This window comes from Penicillium malachiteum, assembly GCF_028827825.1.
Source record: "Penicillium malachiteum strain IBT 17515 chromosome Unknown utg000001l:1.0-8184562.0:1.0-8186909.0, whole genome shotgun sequence".
NCBI classification, from domain to species: Eukaryota; Fungi; Ascomycota; class Eurotiomycetes; order Eurotiales; family Aspergillaceae; genus Penicillium; species Penicillium malachiteum.
The window spans coordinates 7,880,711-7,901,918 of record NW_026643094.1 but is presented as its reverse complement, the minus strand read 5'-3'; the positions used below and the strand labels follow the sequence as shown (position 1 = coordinate 7,901,918).

The following is a 21,208-nucleotide window of genomic DNA, read 5'->3' as shown; positions in this document are numbered from 1 at the left end:
AATATCAAGCCGTCACCTTGGCATGTCAGGAACAGATGTTCAGGGGGTAAATTCCCATCCCCGGAAGTGGAGTCAATTCGCAAGTAGCCTGGTGTCGGGAAATTCGCCCGTTTGTTAACTGGACTTGGAGCTCAGGACGATGATCCTGGGACTGAAAATTTGGACCTTAATCCTGGCATGCATAGACCGTGACGCTATGGTGGATCAACTGGTAAAACATTTCACTATGGTAGATACAGCCCCCGGGGAGCACGTAACATTTGAATGGGACATTAATCAATGTTAAGAGTTCTCCGGATGTCCAATGATAGCTCCTATCTGTGATGTTCATGTAGTATAGAGGTCTCATGCATAAGTGGCGAGTGTTGCGCGAGTGGCTTGCACTGTTAGTCGATCCTTATATTCCAAGTCGCTGATTGGAGATCGTTGTTGAACGATCTGGACCAAAGGCCACTCTAAGGCCAACTGGTGTAATCGGAGGCAGCAACGTTAGATCTGTCGAGAAGGTCTACATGCACACTCCGGGGGGAATGTGTAGGCATAGCCGGAGGACAGGCCCAATCAACCTTGAATAAGACCAATCGATACAAAAATAAATTCAACACATACAGGTCCAATAGTCTTGCAAGTTATAGCCCGCCAAGACTAGTAGCCCAGAATTGATTGACAGATCATGTTAGTTATTACCCCATACTCCCCAGCACTAGGAGTATTAATGTTTAAGGGAAGTGGGTTCAAGTTGGGAGGGGATCAAGATTTATGAAGTAGAGAGAAATAGTTAAAAATGACTCTTCTCTAATTAAGGACCGATTTTGTCCATTCTGGATATGATTTTGTCTATAGTGTTCTGTAGAGGATCTCTTTATACATGTAACATGCCAGTGTACGGAGTACATGCGTGACTATTGGATTGTGCTCATTGAGAACTATCGTCATTAGGCTACACTAGCGTGTCTAGTGGACAGCCTCGTGCTGTCGATCTACAGCTTAATAGGTTCAATAAATTAAAGCGCTTACTAGTAATGTATGATGTATGACATCTCAACTCCGTCCTTCTCCGTCAATTATGTATAGTAAACGGAGTCCGATGCATAAAAAAACAATGAAACTCAGATCTGCACTCCTGAAATAACATTAATGACTTCATCCAGAGAACTGTAGAGTTTCGTACCTGACCCTGGAACAGAATAATAAGGTATGGGTCGGTTAACTAGTCTTAACCTTGGTGGCGGGTTGCGATCGTCTCAAGCCAGAGTGGTCTTTTCGTCCCGTACCCCAAAACCGGCGTCTGGAGTTCAATGCGGGCGATGCAATGTACCAATAAGAGAGGGATGATGGCAATGAAGAAGCCTGAAACAGGACAAAAACCCGCTTCAACACGAAATGCTGACGAGTCAAGGACCCACTTGCAACACCCGGATTGAGAAGTGTAGAAAAACCGGGTCCTTCAGACCCTGATGATAATGATCATGATAGATGAAAATGTATCCTTTAGAGTCAGATTCTCCCTTTTTTTGTGAACTCTTTATCTGCGACCATGTCAAATATCCTCAATCAGTCAGGATTCTGACACCACGATCATCATAATTTCCAACCCGATTAAGATGCGCGGCTGAGGCGTCGGGAACGCAAGACGTGGTATAGTGGGGCCGATCCAGAACGCCCAGAAAAAAGACCGACGCCTTTAAAGCTTCTTCGTAGCCCTCGTTCGTGCAGGATTTGCAGGCTCCGATGATGCTGGTCACTTTTCGCGTGGCCATCGCTGTCGCCTTGGTCTTCACGATATTTCTCGTGAAGAACCATCTCAATTCCCTCGATCAATGGTCGACTGATGGCAATTCTGGGCCTGATTTTATTCTCAACGATGCGGGCGCCCATATTGAGCTGGTCTCGGGCGATGACCATAATCCGGAGTTCCCGGTTGAGTCGGGGGTGAGGAATGCGTCGTTAGAGTCAAATGTGTCGAGTACACCGGTGCCGACTACCAGTAAGAATGTATGGGAGAAACCTACAGGAGCGCCGGTTATTCCGTCCAAATTCAAACCGAAGCAAATTCCTGTTGATGTGCCTGAAGATACCTTTGATCCATTCTTGGAAGACTTCTATTATTTCGGGGATGAGGAGGAGGAAAGGGAGGATTCGCATTATGATATGGGTCGATTTGATCATAATCAAATGCCGAAGAAGAAGCCAGAGCCTCCAGAACCTCCAAAACCACCACAAGTACCCAAGTTGACCGATCGCATTATTGTACTGGGAAGAATGTCTTGGGAAGATTCGGATTGGTTGGACTGGGAATTACCAGAGTAAGTACTAAACTGAACCTAGCATCCTTGTTCAAGTTATTCTTTATTCTTTGATATCTTGTTCTTCAACCGTTATCATGTGCAGGATTCCTAACATACTACTTCACCAGATGGCCAAGCGCAGTTTATGTCGTCGACGACCCAGAAGCCGAATTCCATGTCCAACAAAATAAAGGAAAGGAGAGCAACATCTACCTCCAGTATATTATAGATCATTACGACAAACTACCCGAATATATGGTCTTCTTACACGCTCACCGAACCAGCGCACACGTTGAGTTTGACGAACAGGACAATGCCCTGACTGTACAACAATTACAACTGGACTATGTGCGACAAGCGGGATATGCCAATTTGCGCTGTGACTGGGGTCCCGGATGTCCCGATGAAGTCTACCCATTCCGACAGTTAGCTGGCCGAACAACAGAGATCGCATTCGCTGGAGCGTGGATCCGAATCTTCAACAATACCAATATCCCCGAAATTGTCGGTACACCTTGCTGTGCGCAATTTGCTGTGACGCGAGAACAGGTGCATGCTCGTCCACTGAGTGACTATCAACACTTTCATAGCTGGCTCATGGAGACAGAACTGGACGACGAGACCAGTGGACGTGTTTTTGAATACTTGTGGCATATCATTTTTGGGCAGGATCCCGTCTCGTAAGTTAGGTTCTCAGTGAAACTTGATTTGAATATGGCTAACATCCTCGCCAGATGTCCATCCAAAGCTCAGTGTTACATGGATGTATATGGCTTAGAGTATGTTGAGCCGTCAATCGATTGGATGTTTGATGAATCAGAATATGATGATGAATTTTGGGGAGGGTACGACTACCCTGGTGAAGAAGTCGAGGACGACGAGTTTATGGAGGAAGATGATGACCAGCAGGAGGCAGAGGACTCGGAATACTCGCCAAAGTTGAATGGGACTGGCAAAGCAGAGCCAGAAAGTTCTGATAAATTCGATGTGGATGATTCCCTTGAATTCGATGAGTCTGATCTAGATGATTCTCCTGAGGGATCAACAAAAAGCCACTCTGGCTCCGACTCGGATCAGTGGCAGGATTTAGAAGAGGAGCCTGAACAAGTTCAAGTTGACAGCACAAGCAGCTCGCAGGAACTTGATTCTTAACAGCCAGTGGTGCCATATTCCAACTTGAAGGTTCCTTTGTCCCTGTCTGTATATAATGTATGATATTTTGTGTCCTGTTGATTCTACACATCTTGACGAACAGATACCCCTATATGCCTGCGCTATCTGGACTAGAAATTGATATTCAATGTTCCTTTCTTCTTTGAACCATTGATACAACTTGAAGCACAGAACAACATTTGAACTAGTGTCTGTATATTGATTGGAAGCTGAAGAAGCCTGAAGAGGGAGCAGAAGAGACATTTCAGCCACCAGGAGAATGTCATTACGAGATGCATCTTGTGCGGCGTCTCACTTTGCCTGCAAAATAGCGAAATTTATCAATCGTGACCTTGAAGTCACTCTCATTTTGCTCTCTTTCTTGCTGGTAGAAGGCTTCATAAGGTAGTTTGATCTCACCACTAACAGCTCCACAGTGGATAGATAGTCTGAAAACAGACTATTTCTCTAGGGCGATGTAGATCTCTCTGCCGTGACTCCAAAGTCATTTGGCCGGTTCTGATGATATCCACAGACGGTACTAGGTAATATCACTTCTAATCAATGTCTATTGGTGATTTATACCTCACTATTTGGCCAGCCAAAGCAAGCTACGTATACATAGTTCAGTCTCAAGGCAAACTGTTGAGATTCGATTCGAAGTTCTTAAAAGGGAAAAATACCTAACAAGAGAAAATCCCTCAGACCCAATCTCATCTGCACTGCATTCCACCACCACACCCCTTCTCTCACTCCCACTTCCAGCCCAGGGCTTCATTCGTACCCCATCTTTGAGAAAATCTTTCTGTGGGATGAAGGTGGTTCCCTCTCTCCTTCTTCCCCTTCGAAATCATCCCAGTCGTTCATTGTAGGCGGAGGCTTGTCACTCATCTTGTACCCAGTGAAAATGATTTCCTTGACAGAGAAGTGGGGCACCATCTGGCCTGTGAAGGTGAGGAATCTTTCATCATCAAATTGAATGATTCCGGGTCGTGGGATGAAGAAGAGTCGTTCTTTGAACGACTCGTAGCATCTGTGTTTGAAGAGATACCTGAGATGAAGCTGTTTGGTGGCCATCGTTTGCTTCTGCCCCTGCTGGACCCCTTCTGCTGGAGGCTTCTTCTTTGCTCCCCATGTAGAGCTCTCCTCCAATTCATTTGCTGGAATGGTGGTGCCCTGCTCATCCACTGAACTATGACCAGGACTGATTTGATCCTCAAATTCCTCCAGAGCACGCTCATCGGAGCTCATCATCATAATTCCTTTGAACATTTGGAAATCAAAGTCAGCCTGATAAAGACCAGATGTGTTGGTTTCGTAAATGTCAATGATGAATTGTTCTTCTTGGTACTTCACTACCGCCTCAATCAGTTCAATTCTGACAACATAGCTGCCGACCGGGGTAAAGCCGTTTGTCTTCAGGCCAATGCTATCAAGGTAATCTCGATGAGCTTTCTGTTGTTCCTTGTCTCTGTTCGGTGCCAGGTTTGGGAGCTCGTGCTCGTTTCGATGAGCTACATACTCCTCATGGTAGTGCTTTTGAACTGCTACCTTGACGACTGTCTCATCCCAAGCTATGAAAACCGTTCGTGTGACGAATCCCGAGCTCTGCATTGCATGTAATCCTGAGACATTTCCCGCGGCTTCTTCCAGGAGGCGAGGGAGGCGTCGCGATGATTTTGGAAAAGGTACTGCAAGAAGGGTTCTTGTTTTGGTATGGTCGGGCACACCATTAGACAAGAAATACCTCTCAAGTAACCAGCGTGGCTCCGTGCCTAGTTGTTCGATAGTGCATGTGTTGATCCACTCTTGGTGCATGTCGGCTTGTAGCTGGAGAATATGTGCGGGGATTTTGTTGAGCATCCCAGCTTTCATAAAAGTTTTCAGCAGCTCAAGTCCGTTGCCAGAAATATCACTCTCCTCAAACTCAACACCATAATGTGTGAGTTGAGCACGGACAAAGTCGGGGTTCTCTAATGCTTTCTTGCCTGCAGAAGTGGTCCTTGGTAAAAACAGCTTCTTAAATTGACCAGGTGCAACTGCGATCAGGTTGCCGACCTCTGTTCGGAAAATGCCATGGTCGGAGGTAAAGCCATCACGACGGACTGTATCAGGAAAGCCATCATTGTCCGACATGATCGTAGACATACTGTTGGCGTTTTGCTGTACCAGTGGGACGCGAAGAGGTGTGACGAGGATATGAAGAAGATATGATTAGGCGTCAGAAGATTTTGAAAGATGTGAAGATGTGAAAAAAAAAGTCAAGGATCCAGGAGATGGAAAGAGGAGAACTTATGAGGAGGAAGAGAAGAGAAATATCAATGGTAGATAAATTAAGAGCAACACTGGATTAGGCGTCACCAGGCGACCATGATAGTATGTACTCCGCGACTTCAGACGCGTTTGGATGATAGATAAACAAAATGCAACACTAGGCGTCACTAGGCGACTATGACAGTGCTTCGCAACTTCAGACAGGTTCTGAAGTTATGAATGTATGGGTCACCTTGGAAGTGACAAAGGCCCAAACCCATCTATTGTTTACATGCAGCTGCCAGTGGAAAGCACAGTCACAAACAATGCGGTGCTGCTCTAGTGAGAAGATCTAATTGTCTGCAGAAAATGGGTCTAAGTCCATATGGTTCTATCTACTCAATGTATATACTAACATTTGAATCTTAGATGTTTGTACGCTGCTTCAGACTTCGTTCATACTCAGGCAATGCCCACTTAAGCATCCACTCTGATCGAAGAACTTCATCTGCAGTAGGTCGCCTTTCTGGGCGATACACAAGCATTCGGCGCATGAGGTCCAGAAAGGCAACCTTTTCCTCCTCTTCAATCTCACTTCCCTGCTTCCGCCTCCATTCTTGTACTGCCTCCTCAAACCAGCCATCTAGCGAAGGCCACTTGTTCGGGATGTAAGAGGCAGTCGGCTGCCCATCTTGTGTGAAGAATTAATTTCGGGCTTCCCATTTTCCCCACCAGTCGGAAGGCATCGGTCCCAGTATATCAATATGCTGTGCCACATCTTCATCCTCGGGAACAAATTCATTACTGAAGATAGGTTTCATCCCTATGATTTCCCATAGTGCTGTAGCAAGACTCCATATATCTGATCGATCAGTGAGATGTGTATCCGCTTCGAATTTGGCCTCTGGGGCCCGAGAACATTGTGAGGTATGACAATCTTTCCCAAGCCTGACTTCTAAGGCCGGATTAAAGGCTTCGCCGAAGTCATTAAGAAGAATTTGCGTTTTTGATACCTCGATCTGGTCTATATATCTCCCCAGGAGTAGCGATCGGGCTACCTGAGCTGGAATGTTGGGTGGAAGTGGGCTCTTGCTGCCATTTCTCTGTGTAACAGGAATGATTTGGGGATTTCCATATTTCTTGTAAAATTGATCCACAGAGAGGTTGTCAAAGTTTGATAATGGGGTGAGTAAAACATTGTTCAAATGTATATCTGAAAAGGAGACAAAGTTTAGCATGACTACCTTGATAATCGGATAGATGCTTACTAGGTAGTATTCTGAGCTTTAACTTACCTCCGTGAACATATCCTTGCGAGTGAACATATGCTATTGCCTGAGTAAGGTTATAGCAAATGACTCGAGCAACACTTAACGGAAAAAGAGAAAAAGGAAGCTCTCTTCAGTTACACGCAGCCAGTGGAACTGTATAGCATGTATAAATTCCATTCGGACCCTGTACTTTGAACTCATCAAGAAGTTCGGGAATAAAACGGCAACCAGGAGTATTACACAATGGTGCAGATAGAGCTCTAAGCACCTGTGTCTCGCGCGAGACTGAAGATGCTATATTAACCTTCAGAGCTAAATAGCGTTTGAGAAGATTGTCGTATGTAAGCCAGACCATTGAGTAGCCTCCATGGCCCAGTTTATCCACGATGTTATACCGACCACCCTGCAATGTCTCCCCGACTATCAAAGGATGATAACCGCCGGGCTCATAGTCTGCAAGTTCTTCCACGCCGCGGATCCAGTCGTACTTAATGCGAGGCTTACCCGCTATTCTTTGAGATAATTGTGCAAATGAACGAGAATTTGGCAATCGTGTATGGCAAGGGGATTGTGAAAGTGACAGCAGTGATCGTATCTGGAGCGACGGTACGGGCCTGGGGATATAACGAGCACTTATCCTGGCGTAATTGTGCATGATGTGTTAGGAAACAGTTGATATGACGTAGCAAGTGATCAAAATAGGTCTGACAAAGAATAGGGGAATGGTGCTCTGGAGTGGCCCAGGAGTGATGTAAAAGAAAGAGACATCTACGGCGGCGGATAGCGGCCACCCTGGCCCCTTTACACCTGCAAGGTTAAGATAATAATTATTTTTTGAAGTGAACATTGCGATTGAAGCTAAGGCAGTCTCTCGGGGAAATATTGAACCAAGAACGACGAGCAGTTATGATTTGGATCATGCAAAACTGTCATCGGAACTATATGAGACCTTTCCATCTCATGCCATCATCATATGAAATATGTAGTGAAGACTTTGTCTTCAGGTATTAGTCTCTGGTCTGACATAGCCTCAATCTACCGGTGTTTCATTTTTGACATCTCTGACTCACCTAACATACAGGTACCCTAGTCTGGCGCTATCCCTCATAGATATTGAAGAGGGGAACACCCTAGGCTGTGTGCTCAAAGATACACGGGTCGACCTAACAACAATCACTGGCACCAAACCAACATGCTACCTAGGTAGGTACATACCTAAGGCGAGGGAAAGCTGAGTGGAGTGCGCTTGAGAGGTCAAAAGATGGCACAAAGACGACTTTATAGATGCCTAGAAGACTCAGAGAGTCAGAGTGGAGTTCGTCCCTATACTAATACTTGTAACATCAAGTTGACACGCACAGGTGGTATTCACATGCATAGTATAGGAACTATTTCAACCCTCATATTCATCAAAGCCTCTGAGCAACCTGAATCCCAATATAATTCAATATAGCTATACAGTATACTACAGTATACGGTATATCTATTACACAATGTGTCGAGTTGATGAATATTCTTTATAGTGACACTCCGCCTTATCGCTGACTCAGCTAATCCAGCCAATCAATGCACAACGCCCACTCTGAATTGACCTCATCGTCAAGCGAGAAGCGCAAGATTTCCTGTTCTCGCGCATTTCGTCTTTCACCCAGATCGCTGTGGGATCATCCTCTGGCGGCTGTTATACTGGCTGGATTGGTGCCTTTTTTTCTTGGCCTTTTTCGCTCGAGCCTCGAGCGGCTCTGAATGCTGCTCCCTCTCAGCCCGCTGCTGATTGTGGTTCAAAGATAGTTCTTTCGCCCAACAGCCACCTTCACTGCTACAGGCCGATTTTTCACCCAGCTACATTGAAGCGCCCCATCTCAAGTATTGTCGAAGATTGAATACTGTGACTCGGGAGGATTCTCTTTCCGCTCTCCCCAGTCGGCCTGTTTTTTGCCCGAATTCCTGGTGGACCCCAGCAATTTGAGTGAGTCAAGACGCCAGGGACGATACCCACGAATCGACATTGAATTTTCGACATTGAATTGCCCTCAATATCATTCACCGATACCCCGACCAAATTGATACCTCTTTCACACGCGTCGCACGCTAGCCGATATATTTTCTTCCTAAACCCCGCTCATTCTGCGATACCCAGCACGGACTTGAAACGTCAGATTAATTTTATTAATCTCACCATGACCTCACAAGGCATGACGCGCAAGCGACCAGCACCAGGCACGAACCCTGCAGCTCATCCCCAAATGGGCGCGGTCCCGAACTACACTCCTCCGAACCCGGGCGCTCAGTTATCCAACGATCAGTTCTTGCAGTGGGGCCAAAATCCCTCGACAAATGCCGTGAATACATCTCCATACCAGGAGAACACAGGGTATAATCAGGGATATGCAAACTCTCATGATTTGTCTGCTACGGCCGCGAACAACAACCAACTTGCGCGTCGCCAGCAGCCAAATCAGTTGGTTAGCCGAAATCGCGGGTACGAACAAGCGCCTGTCTCTTATTCTGATCCTAATGCGGGTGGTACTAATGGAGAGTCGGGAGCATGGGGTGAAAGTCTGGAGGAACTGTATGCGCGCGCGCTGACCGCAAAAAGAGAAGCCCAAGCGAAGAGAAAGCAGATCCCACCTTTTGTACAGAAGTTGAGCAGGTCAGTACAAAAGAAAATTCGCGAAAATTTGAAAATGGAAGCTAATCAACTATATAACAGTTTCCTCGATGAGTCTAAAAACACCGAGTTGATTCGGTGGTCCGACGACGGCAATTCCTTCATTGTTCTGGATGAGGATGAGTTTGCGAGGACTTTGATTCCCGAATTATTCAAGCACAACAACTATGCATCTTTCGTACGGCAATTGAATATGTACGGATTTCACAAGAAGGTTGGCCTCTCTGATAACTCCATGCGAGCCAGCGAGCGGAAGAACAAGAGTCCTAGTGAATATGCAAATCCATACTTCAAACGAGGCCATCCAGATCTGCTTTGGTTGATTCAGAAACCGAAGAACGCTGCAGGGCATGCCAGTAAAGGAAGTAAAGGAGGACCCCGTGTGAAGACCGAGGATGTTGATGAGAATGAGCTAGAGGAGTACGGAGATGAGAGTGTGCCTGCTCCTCGTGAGAACCGGCCACGACCTCAACAACTATCTTTGCTCACAGATGGACCCCCGCAATCAGATCAGCTATCAGGAGTTTATCGTGAGCTGCAAGCCATTCGTCAACAGCAGCAAATAATTTCGACCACCATTACCAGATTACGAAAAGAACACGAGCAGCTCTACGCTCAAGCCGCAAACTTCCAGGAACAACACACTCGCCACGAAAACTCCATTAACGCTATTCTTACATTCCTGGCTACTGTGTATAATCGCAGTCTTCAAGGACAAGATGGCAATCAAAACATTACCAACTCCTTTGCTGGTGCTATATCTGGGGATCAAGGGAACATTGTGGACATTGGCGAGGACTTCCCTCTGGGATCACTGGCCGGGCTAACTAGTCCAACTGGTCAAAGGACAATGAAAAAGCAGCCACTGCTTCTGAAAGCCCCTCCTACAACAGATGAAAACACCCGCACCAATACCATTCCCCCAGCACCATCAGCCGCTAGTGGGTCTTATGAGACCAGATCTCGGGGCCATGCTCGCCAGCCTAGCGCCAGCCAATCCGGTCATGTCGAGGAAGTCTTCGATACCAGTCCTCGGCAGAGCAATACCGCTCCGATGGGACAAAAAGCAAATGAAGGCTTTCCTCAGCAGGACATCATGTCCGTTATTCAAAACTCCAATGCACGTAACGGTGTGCCTACCGACTTTACGGATTTCCCGGGCGTCTTGACCTCTCTCGAAACATCCGGCGGCAATGTTCCTCTCACGGCGAATCAGCGGGCAGACATGCTCCGACTAATGGCTCACGAGACGAACACGGCCGACCCTACTGGTCAGGGATCCTCAAACAATGCTCTTATGACACCGACACCACCACCTATGCCTCACAACTATACCAACCGCCTTGCCAGCACCCGTCAAGAGATTGACAACTTGGTGAAAATGCAAGCCGAGCAAGACCGATCCGTCCAAAACCTCACAAATCTTCTACAACCTTTGAGCCCAACGGGTGCTATACCAGGCCTGGATGCCGATGGGAATGGAAACCTTCCCCCGCCTCCACTGGATCTCGACACCATATTCAACAATGACTATTTCACGGATATTGGCGACACGGACAATGACAAGAAACACATGAACTTGGGCGATAATGGTCAAACTTCACAGTTGGGTGGAAACCCACATGAGGCGTTGGGCACAGGTCAAGGTGTTGATGGAGATACCAATGATCTCTTTGATTTTGGACATATCCCGGGAGATGGTGATCTATTTGATGGAACCAACCATGGACATGATCACTACAACTATGGATTTGACGCTTCTGGCTATGGTGGTGAAACAGGGAACATTGACTCAGGGCGAGTGATTGAGCAGTTAACTGACAGCGAAGCTACCAGTCCAGCAACAGCCGAGGATAATCCCGAAGCTGATGATGGAGGAAGTGCGAAGCGGCGTCGGAGGGTCTGATTGCACAGCCCAGCAGAGAGGAGCCAAACTTGGCTCAAACGGAGAAGATTCAAAAAGGTTATCCACGGAGGATTATATCCCAGGTTATCACCGGCGTTCTTATTGTTCATATGGGATTTAGTTGGTTTTGGGCGGGAATCAGGTTGGAATTATGAATTAGCTCGTGGTTAAGCTCAACACCTCAACACCATATGCCGTTCAGTAGTACCTTTCTGCTCCGACATAAACATGATTTTCGGACGTCCTTTGACTTGGACTGACTTTTATTCCATCTTTATCCATCTACACTGTTTCCTCGTAGTGACTACAATGTAACTTATTAGCGCTGATAACAGTCCTATTCTCAATTCACTGAGTATGCTCGGGTGTATATCAATAATCATGGATGCCTCTGAGCAGTTACCGTGGCAACTCGAAATATAAAAATACGGTAATTGGATACAGATTAAAGGCTTGGCGAGTCCACAAATTACCCGATTTGGCTTACTGAGAACCTCAAAGTCAGTACTTCTCTCAGCTCTATCAGAAGATGTTACCATGATATTGATGTAAAAAGAGAGATAAGTATTTCGTTCTCGTCATATAAATCAAGGCTATCCTTAGTTACACTCAAAATCCATGAGGATATCAATTGTTATAATGCCATTCTTGTAGGAAAAAGAATGAAACCTCCTGATAGGTCTGAAATATTACAGGCTGTATTTATCCGTAATTATGATAGGCCAAATTTAACCCTTCATAACATCTCTCCGCCTTGGGGTACAAATCAAACAACATCTGTGCTATTGACCACAGAAGCATTCTGAGGGCAGTCTCACTCAAATTGAAAACGCAAATTTACAGTATTGGGACCATGGCGACTAAGGCGCTTGAGGCTCGCTTCAGGCATATGTCTGTTCATGATGAGAATGATGGGTATGATAGAAGTCATTTGCAAAAAATCAAGGTACGAACATTTCAGGCTCAAGCAGGTATTGAGCACACCTAATGCCCGGATCAGGTTGCAACTGCCAGCACACGCCCATCAGAGAGCACCACATCTGTATATAAACAGAAATGCACAACCGCAGATCCACCAGCTTCACCAGAAAACGGAGGAAGGTCTCTCCGAGCTCGAAAGCCTCTTTCGGTTATTTCGACACAGATAAATGACGATGTTTCCAAGGCGGACAAACACCGAAGCCCTGATTTCAAACGAGGTGCTGAAGACAAGAGCAAAAAAGTCACTTTGCAGGCTCGACATCCCCTTTCCGTGGTTATAACGTCGACATCAGATGCGGAGTTCAAGGCAGAAGACCGCGATGCTGGTGATGTAAAGACAAGGAGCATGGCCACCAAAACCACTGCTTCCAAGCTCGCACAATCAGGAAGTTCTCAATCTTCGTCTCTAGCTCGACTTGCCCTCACTGCTACTCTTCCAGAGAGGCCCAAGGCAGCAGTGACAGAAGAACACCACGTTCCGTTGATAACACAACCTTCTCCCAAGGCATGGCATCTAGGGATGTTTGAAATCGGCAAACCCCTGGGGAAAGGGAAGTTTGGCCGCGTCTATCTTGCTCGAGAACGAGACACAGGCTTCGTTTGCGCGCTGAAGGTCTTACACAAGAATGAGATCCAACAAGGAAGAGTCGAAAAGCAAGTCGCACGTGAGATCGAGATCCAGAGCAATTTACGCCATCCCAATGTCCTCCGACTGTTCGGCCACTTTCATGATAAGAAACGAATCTTTTTGATCCTCGAGTATGCAGGCAAGGGAGAATTATACAAGCATTTGCAAAAAGCAGATCGGTTCCCTGAGTGGAAGGCTGCGCAGTACATGTCACAGATGGCGAGTGCTCTGAAATACTTGCATCAAAAACACGTCATTCACCGAGATATCAAGCCTGAGAATATCCTTGTTGGTCTTCATGGAGAGCTGAAAATGTCAGATTTTGGCTGGAGCGTTCATGCACCAAGTGGGCGTAGACTCACACAGTGTGGAACTCTAGATTACTTGCCCCCAGAGATGGTCGATCCAAAGAGATGTGATAAGCCTTATGATGAGAAGGTGGATCTATGGTCGCTGGGTGTTTTGATGTACGAGTTCATTGTGGGTAGGGCGCCTTTCGAGGACACACCTGCTATAACACAAAGACGAATCGCTAGGGCGGATATGACGATTCCTTCGTTTGTTAGCCTCGAAGCTCAGGATCTTATCAAAAAGGTGAGCCTCCACTCGTTCCCAAAAACAGTCTCAATCCCAATACTAACTATGGTTCAGTTACTTGTGCTTGATTCAGCCCGAAGAATTTCTTTAGATAAGCTTCAACAACATCCCTGGATTCTCAAACACTGTCAGAAAGCTGGAAGTCAAGAGGAGTCTTGACTTACGATATCACGATCTAATAAATCATGTACTATTAGTTTTGCAGCATTTCCCTGGTTAACTCCGGCGCATAGGGGATCCGGATGACATCTTACAATAATTTCAACAACTGCTCCTATACCTTTCCAAGGTTGCTAGGTATGCTCAAGCGTAAAACTCACTTTATTATTTTAGTTTTTCAAATAGTAATAATATTATATACAAGAATTTTAATACAATGTGTTCCCCAGAGGTCATAGAGAGTCTGTTTTCAACATCTTTATAAAAACTTAAAATAATAGAGTGTAAGAGAGAAAATAGATGCTATATCTAGTGATTATAGGTACTATAGATAAGGATGAAGTAAGAGTAAACTTGAAGTTATCAGAGAGAGTGAGTGTGAGAAGGAGAAGAGCAGTATTAGTAGGTAGAGGTGGTCTCCAGGCCTGACTTACCAAATAAGAGTCCATGCGGGAGGTCTGGGACTTTTGAACATGCCCCTAACACAGTGTAGACACAGTTTTGAAAATTGAATAGCGGTAATACCGTTCGAAGCGAAATTAACGTGTTGGTATTATTTTCGATGAAAAACACGTTCTGATGCCATCTTGGCTTTATTGATATGTTTTGGAGATAAAATATATGTTGAAGAGCTTAATATGTTAGACTATTAAAATATTATTCTATTTTAGAACTTATTATAGGTTAGAATATGGCACTAAAATAGATGTGGCCTCTGATATGGCTATAACATAGCCTAGAAAACACTACTATAGCCTCTAGGGCTGGAAAATAGCCTGTGGAATTGTCTGTGTTGAATTGCCTGTGGAATTGCCCGTGTTGAATTGCCCGTGTTGAATTGTTTGTGGAATTATCTGTGGAATTTCTTTTTGTGGAATATATGGTCTGTATAAGATATAATCTAGGGTGTGAAGCTGTTAAAATAATGTAGATGGTGTAGTTGGTAAACTGTAGCTGTAGTGTTGTAGATTGTAGCTTGTAAATCGTAGATTGTAGGTCCTGGGCTCAATTCTCCTGTAGATCAAAAGAAAAAAAGAAAAAAGCTGCATTGTAAAGCAATAAGAAAGGAAGGAACTAGAAGTATGAAGCTATATAGATAAAAGTTACCAGACTCAAAGTTGGCCTGTACCAGCGTGTACCAGTTTTTTTTTCAACACATTTTCTATCTGAACACATGCCCAACACATTTAAATAATTATCTAATATATCTACCCTAAGGTATGTGTTATAAGTGCTAAAATATCTTCGGTCCCAACACTCTACCACCGCTCTTTAATTTTTCAACACATATTTTATTTTAAATAGTGTCTACACTGTGTTGGGGGCATTTTCAAAAGTCCCAGACCTCCCGCATGGGTATATACCGAGTATGTAGGTAAAGAACTAAAGTGCTCATTCAATTGATATCACCCTTGAAATTGATACCTACTATCTACAACTACCCACTATATCTCTTCTCTTTCTCTCTTTCTCTCTCCGAGTCTTTCTCTCCAAATTCTACTGCTTCCTTACTAGCACCTACAGCCTTCGATATTCCTACCGCCTCATTGATCTAAGGGTATTACCAAATCCCATCATGATGTTGACCGAACTTCCTCCGGAGTTGCTCGATGCTGTGATTGAACAAGTAAGTCACCAGTGCCCTTTTTCTCTGATCACACCAGCTTACGATTGAAGATTCCGAGCCGCAGAGACCTGGAGCGACTTTGTGAAGTGTGCATTTGTCTCTATGGTAGGACTATGCCATTTCTCTACCGGTCTGTGGTTTTATCCACACAACCTGGTTCATTGGATGAAGTAGCTATGGTCCTGCAGCGAATATCACAGGGATGTTCGCAATACACCAAAGAATTCGGCTTCGAACTTCTCGTTAACCTGGATCCTCCAGCTTACTTCAGAAAACCAGGCTGTCCTCACCATTTCCATGGGTTTGTAGGTCACAACATTTCTCTCTGAATCTTTACTATGGAAAGAAATATGGCTAACAAACCAGCACAGGACCGCAATTCAGATCCTTTCTTGAAGTTCAATCAGACATTAGATCTTATGAGGTTTCCAGACAATCAGTTACAGAGCTTTCGGTAAGTACTCTGGGTATTTCGTCTAATGTAATTTACTAACAGGAACTTAAATCCAGATGGGACTTAGCAACATGCCTCCCCAGCATTATACTTTGCAACAAAGACTCGTTTCTCGGAAATCAAGGAAACCTCCGATCTATTAGCTTGATCACAGATGGCGGATGTGTCGAAGATACACCGAGCCTCGTTGACCGTGACCTTGTCCAGCTCAAGAAGTTGCAGTCCCTGAGATGGGTAGGACTAAATCAATATCTCGATTTCGAGTCCGTCAGTGCTTTTATCAAAGCCTATGGCCATCAACTTAAGTCCCTCACGCTTGACCTTTTAGATGGATTCGGTGAAGAGATGTGGACTCGTGGATTTCTACCCCATGGACAGACCTCCGAGCGCGAAAAAATTCCCATTAATTTTTTCGCGGAAAGGGTGATCAATGTCAACCCTGGAGACCGCAGGCTAGTTTTTGATTCTCTTGAGAATCTTGATCTGACAGCTGTGTGGTGTTTTTATGGCATGGGATATGAACTGATTCATGCCTTCAATATCGAAAACTTGAAGAGTCTCAGGTTGCGGCGCTGTCCGGGATCTTTGAGGTGGCTACGAAAGATCCTCAAGTCAGGGAAATCGATGAGCCTAAAATCCTTTGAATTTTCCAGTCATACCCAGTCTGAAGAGCTTCTTCATGAACTTAAATATCTTGGTGGAGATAAACTTAACAAGATTACAGAGGTCATCAGCGGTATCATTCACCACAATGTTGACTTGGAGAGTATTCACTTGATGCTTCCTTCAGGTATTGATTGGGCCACTCTTGCAGATACACTACTAGTATCAGGTCATCATCGTCTCGTTGATATCGTTATGCACCCCCTTCATATCGCATCAAATCCTATGTCGCGGCTTATGGTTGGATCAGGGCATATCGTGGATGATATCTTATCATGGGAAGGATCCAGCCTGAAATCCTTAGTGCAAGGAAGCCGATTGACCTGCTTCGGATCTACCGCCATCCCTCGAGACTTAGTATGTAATTGATAGCCAATCTTGAGTCTGATATAATGACTGACTAATACTAATGAACAGACCCATCACTTCCAAAAGATGGAGCCAAGGCCATCCTTTAAAGTACTGCATCTGAGGGTCAGCGAAGTGCTTCTTAGTTATGGACCATCAAGCTTTGACTGGCACTCTAGGTACAAGAACATACAAGATCATGCTGGGTACTTTTCCATGAAATTCATTAAGTCTATGAGTGACCTTTTGGGTGAGGAAAATGGTAAGCCAGCCTCACTACCTAGTATCACATAGTATCATCCAGACAACAGTAAAAAGATTAATAAAAGCTGACTCCATTACCACGTGCAGATTTCGATGAAGATTTCCAAGTTGATTTTCGAGATGACCCCAATGAGATTTTCAGCTTCGCAAAATGGGCCTTTGGCGTTGATGGCCTGCCAAACCTTCAGGTGATTGCCGGAGGGGATTTCGCATACCAGGGCCGCTACTCGACGGTCAACATTATGCTTTGCAGAGCAGATAATGCCTATGGGTATGAAGTTCTGACTCCAACCAGTGAAGTCTTTCAGGGATATCTTCAGGAGAACATGGAAATGCTGGGAGCTTGTCCGTGGAGAGATATTATGTAGCTTGGCACTGGGAGATGATACTAGGTGGTGATGATTTGGACTTCTACTAAGTTGCAGACACATAGCATGATTTGAACTTCAATATTCTCGACATCCATTGACCGTGATGCAGACATTTTAGCAGCAAAATTTGAACTTTTTCAAAATGTTGAAATACATATGCATAAATTCCAGATATTTCATGTGTAGGATTACTTGACGTAGTAGAAACTTCAAGTTGAACATTTGAAGGGCTGGGGCATATATGCCAGCGTTGGTAGCTAATAAAACGTCAAATCACCACTGGTTGCTGTCTACATGGTCACTTAGATCCTCTTTTTTGGTATCTTCAAACTTCGAATTTCCCACCTCTTAATCAATGTAAGAGTATTACCGAATCTCATAATGATGTTAACCAACATCTGAACCCTTGGAAACTTCCTTTGAAGTTGCTTCATGATGTGATGACGTTTATCTCATGTCTCCACTATTGAAAGAAAGATGATTGACAAACCAGCACAGGGCCCCTAATCCAAATCCTTTCTTGAAGTTCAGCCGCATATCAAATCTTTTGAGGTTTCTAGATGACCAGCTACAAACATTTGAAGCTTTTGATATGTTTCTAGGTGTCTATTTTAATATAATCTATTAATACTTTTATTAGATATTTATGTGTTTTATCATAATAGAGAGTTTGTTCTCTTTACCTTGATACAAAATTAAGGATAAAATGTGTGTGTGTGAGAGAGAGAGAGAGAGAATATGTGTCAGGTAAATATAGATACTAAAAGTAAAGATAAATTAAGTAGGAAAGAGAAAGAGAGTGAGATTGAGAGTACGAGAAGAGGATAATTTGGAAGAGAATAAGTGGGGTTTAACATAGCAAATAAAATTAGACAAAGAACAAAGACCTGGAGAACTCGTTCAGTCGATACCTACCTAGCACCTATAATTACCCACCGTATCTCTTTTTTTCTTTCTCTCTTTTCTACTTATTTTATCCTGACTTCTAGCTCTTACAACTACCTGACATATCTCTCCTCTCTCCTCCATACCCAACTGATTCCTCACCAGCATATACAAACCCAGAAATTCCATCACTTGATCAATTCGTGAGTATTACCCAACCAACATCATCATGTTGACCAAGCTTCCATCGGAACTGCTAGATATGGTGATTGACCAAGTAAGTCAAAACTAGTATTGCATTCTAACCTTATTACACTTCCTGATGATTGAAGATCTCCAGCCGCGGGGACCTAAAGCGACTATGCGAAGTCTGTGGGCATCTCTATGGAAGGACGATGCCATACCTCTATCGCCGGTCTCTGACCTTGTCCGCACCAAACCTCTCATTGGATGACTTGGCTGTCGCTTTTGAGGGCATATCACGCGAATATTCACGGTACACGAAAGACCTCGGCTTCAATATTCCAGCCCATCTCATTGCTCCAGGGTATAGGGAAGGCTTTCCTCGTTGTGTCCATAAAAGCAGTGTGAGTCATGAAAATTAATTCAAAGCCCCCATTGATCAAAGAATTTGCGTTAACAGGCCAGCACAGGACGGTGTTGCAGACCCTTTTTCAATATTGAATCTTGCGTTGAGTTCTCCGAGTCTGAGATTCCCTGCTGATCAGTTGGAAACTTTCCGGTGAGTTCAAGTTTGCCGCGTATATCTCACCATTACTATACCTACTTACACACTGATAATTCTAGATGGGAAGTACCAACATGTATCCCAAGCAATCTCTTTTGCGGCAACGACGCGTTCCTTAGAAACCAAAGAAATATTCGATCCATCACCTTGATCACGGATAGCATATGCCCTGCAAATGTAATGACACAGAACGCCGTGGATCTGGTTCAGTTCAAGAAATTACAGTCGCTGAACTGGAAAGGGCTGAATCCATTTGGCAACTACAAGGCTCTCAGTGCATGTATCAAAGCCCACGGCCATCAAATCAGATCACTTACGCTTGACATTTTGAGTGATATTCATGAAGATCATAAATGGCTCCGTTCATACCTCGTCCACGAAGAGGGCCTCACCCTGCCTGCCGTGTATCCCCCCTAACTTTCTCGCGTTGAAGGTGTTCAATCTTGAACGAGGGAGTCGAAGGGTCATTTTTGATTCTCTTGAGAACCTGCATCTTACATCTGTATCCTTTGGCAACATGGAGCTCGAAATGATTCATGCTTTCAATATCGAGCAACTAAAGAGTCTCAGGTTGCGGCGCTGCGGGTCATCCTTGAAGTGGCTACAAGAGATACTAAAATCTGGGAATTCAATGAACCTGAAATCCTTCGAATTTGCCGTTCGTCCCTCGTGGGGGCACATCTCCCGCCAAATGGGGACTTTCCAGATTACAGACATTATATGTGGTTTCATCCGTCACAATCCTGAATTGGAGAACCTCTCTCTAATGCTTCCTGAGGATTGTGATTGGGCCACCCTTGCAAATACGCTATCAAGTCATCATCATCTGAAGCACCTTGTTATGCACAAATTGGGTGTTGCCCCTTCAATGCATTTTGGAAACACAAAAGTCATGGACGCCAGTATACCATGGTCTGTCCCTCTGGAATCTCTCTTAAGTGGAAACCAATTGACTTCATTTGGATCTCCCACCCCTCCTGGAGATTTGGTATGTATCTGTCACCAATATTTGAATTGAAACAATTATTAACTAAAAAAAAAAAACAGAAGTTTCACTTTCAAATGATGAAGCGGAGGCCATCTTTGAAGCTGATACATTTTAGGATCAGCAGCGTGTTTCTGAAGAGTATAGTATCATGGTCTGAGCCCGACTGGCACTTTACGTATAAGAATCTACATACTTCTGAATACTGGGGTACCTGTCGCGATGGTAAGTTCGCCCCTTTACTACAATAACAGCTGAGCAAAATTCAAATATGGATAAAAACTAATGGACGTGTACAGGCTCCGACGACGCTTCTGAGGAGATATTCAGCTTCGCAGAGTGGGCTTTTAGCGCGGATGGGCTTCCAGACCTCCAGATAGTTGCTGGTGGTGACTTCTCTTACCAAGGCCGCTATTCAAAGCTTAACATCATTCTGTGCAGATCTAATAATACCAGAGGCTATGAAATTTTGACTCACCCCAGTGCAAGTTTTGAGAGATATGTACACGAGAACAGGAAGATGCTATCAGCTTGTCCTTGGGATGAGATATTGTACAATAAATCGTGGTGGTGGGATGATTGATATGGATACCAGACACATGGGCACGCATAACTTCTTACAGGGTTAACTCATTTCTCAAGCGTTGAAGTTCCAATAGGTTAAGAATAAACAATTATGACCTGCATTGATTTTCGACGCATTGCACACATATTGACTGTAGCTCAAGCCTTGAGCTGTTCTCGGCACTTGGCCCCCACATGGTCTCAGCGCTTAGTCTCCACTATAATTGGAGATGTTTCAGAAGACCCTGAAATGATAACACTGGATGAAAAGACTCAATTATAATTTCAAGTTATCACTAGTATTTCAGGTTTAATTGCCCAGCTTTTTAGTGGCGGGTGGCTGCTATCTATATAGCTTAGCATAATCTATACTCCGCATACTCTGTGAAATTG

At 44.6% G+C, this 21,208-nt stretch overlaps 8 protein-coding genes across 8 annotated transcripts; 5 read left to right on the top strand and 3 right to left on the bottom strand.

The window, feature by feature from the left end:
• Nucleotides 1-1,734: 1,734 nt before the first annotated feature.
• Nucleotides 1,735-3,440, top strand: N7483_002923 (DUF3431 domain-containing protein; the record flags this gene model as incomplete). Its single annotated transcript, XM_057086360.1, has 3 exons — nucleotides 1,735-2,306; nucleotides 2,417-2,968; nucleotides 3,023-3,440. The coding sequence occupies 3 exons, from the start codon at nucleotides 1,735-1,737 to the stop codon at nucleotides 3,438-3,440; spliced, it is 1,542 nt and encodes a 513-aa protein (XP_056952509.1).
• A 774-nt stretch (nucleotides 3,441-4,214) lies between these two features.
• On the bottom strand, nucleotides 4,215-5,588 carry N7483_002922 (uncharacterized protein; the record flags this gene model as incomplete). Its single annotated transcript, XM_057086359.1, has 1 exon — nucleotides 4,215-5,588. The coding sequence occupies one exon, from the start codon at nucleotides 5,586-5,588 to the stop codon at nucleotides 4,215-4,217; it is 1,374 nt and encodes a 457-aa protein (XP_056952508.1).
• Nucleotides 5,589-6,118: 530 nt separating this feature from the next.
• N7483_002921 (uncharacterized protein) lies at nucleotides 6,119-6,384 on the bottom strand (the record flags this gene model as incomplete). Its single annotated transcript, XM_057086358.1, is given in 2 exon segments — nucleotides 6,119-6,336; nucleotides 6,351-6,384. The coding sequence occupies 2 exon segments, from the start codon at nucleotides 6,382-6,384 to the stop codon at nucleotides 6,119-6,121; spliced, it is 252 nt and encodes an 83-aa protein (XP_056952507.1).
• A 13-nt stretch (nucleotides 6,385-6,397) lies between these two features.
• Nucleotides 6,398-7,619, bottom strand: N7483_002920 (uncharacterized protein; the record flags this gene model as incomplete). The annotated part of the gene is made up of 3 exons (XM_057086357.1): nucleotides 6,398-6,906; nucleotides 6,989-7,062; nucleotides 7,105-7,619. 3 exons carry the CDS (start codon nucleotides 7,617-7,619, stop codon nucleotides 6,398-6,400), a joined length of 1,098 nt encoding a protein of 365 aa, XP_056952506.1.
• A 1,525-nt stretch (nucleotides 7,620-9,144) lies between these two features.
• On the top strand, nucleotides 9,145-11,541 carry N7483_002919 (heat shock factor family protein; the record flags this gene model as incomplete). The annotated part of the gene is made up of 2 exons (XM_057086356.1): nucleotides 9,145-9,617; nucleotides 9,678-11,541. The coding sequence occupies 2 exons, from the start codon at nucleotides 9,145-9,147 to the stop codon at nucleotides 11,539-11,541; spliced, it is 2,337 nt and encodes a 778-aa protein (XP_056952505.1).
• Nucleotides 11,542-12,394: 853 nt separating this feature from the next.
• Nucleotides 12,395-13,906, top strand: N7483_002918 (aurora family serine/threonine-protein kinase; the record flags this gene model as incomplete). The annotated part of the gene is made up of 2 exons (XM_057086355.1): nucleotides 12,395-12,487; nucleotides 12,686-13,906. 2 exons carry the CDS (start codon nucleotides 12,395-12,397, stop codon nucleotides 13,904-13,906), a joined length of 1,314 nt encoding a protein of 437 aa, XP_056952504.1.
• A 1,576-nt stretch (nucleotides 13,907-15,482) lies between these two features.
• On the top strand, nucleotides 15,483-17,630 carry N7483_002917 (uncharacterized protein; the record flags this gene model as incomplete). The annotated part of the gene is made up of 6 exons (XM_057086354.1): nucleotides 15,483-15,533; nucleotides 15,722-15,838; nucleotides 15,905-15,987; nucleotides 16,044-17,007; nucleotides 17,068-17,260; nucleotides 17,350-17,630. 6 exons carry the CDS (start codon nucleotides 15,483-15,485, stop codon nucleotides 17,628-17,630), a joined length of 1,689 nt encoding a protein of 562 aa, XP_056952503.1.
• A 1,117-nt stretch (nucleotides 17,631-18,747) lies between these two features.
• Nucleotides 18,748-19,683, top strand: N7483_002916 (uncharacterized protein; the record flags this gene model as incomplete). Its single annotated transcript, XM_057086353.1, has 4 exons — nucleotides 18,748-18,795; nucleotides 18,851-19,105; nucleotides 19,172-19,260; nucleotides 19,326-19,683. 4 exons carry the CDS (start codon nucleotides 18,748-18,750, stop codon nucleotides 19,681-19,683), a joined length of 750 nt encoding a protein of 249 aa, XP_056952502.1.
• Nucleotides 19,684-21,208: the final 1,525 nt, after the last annotated feature.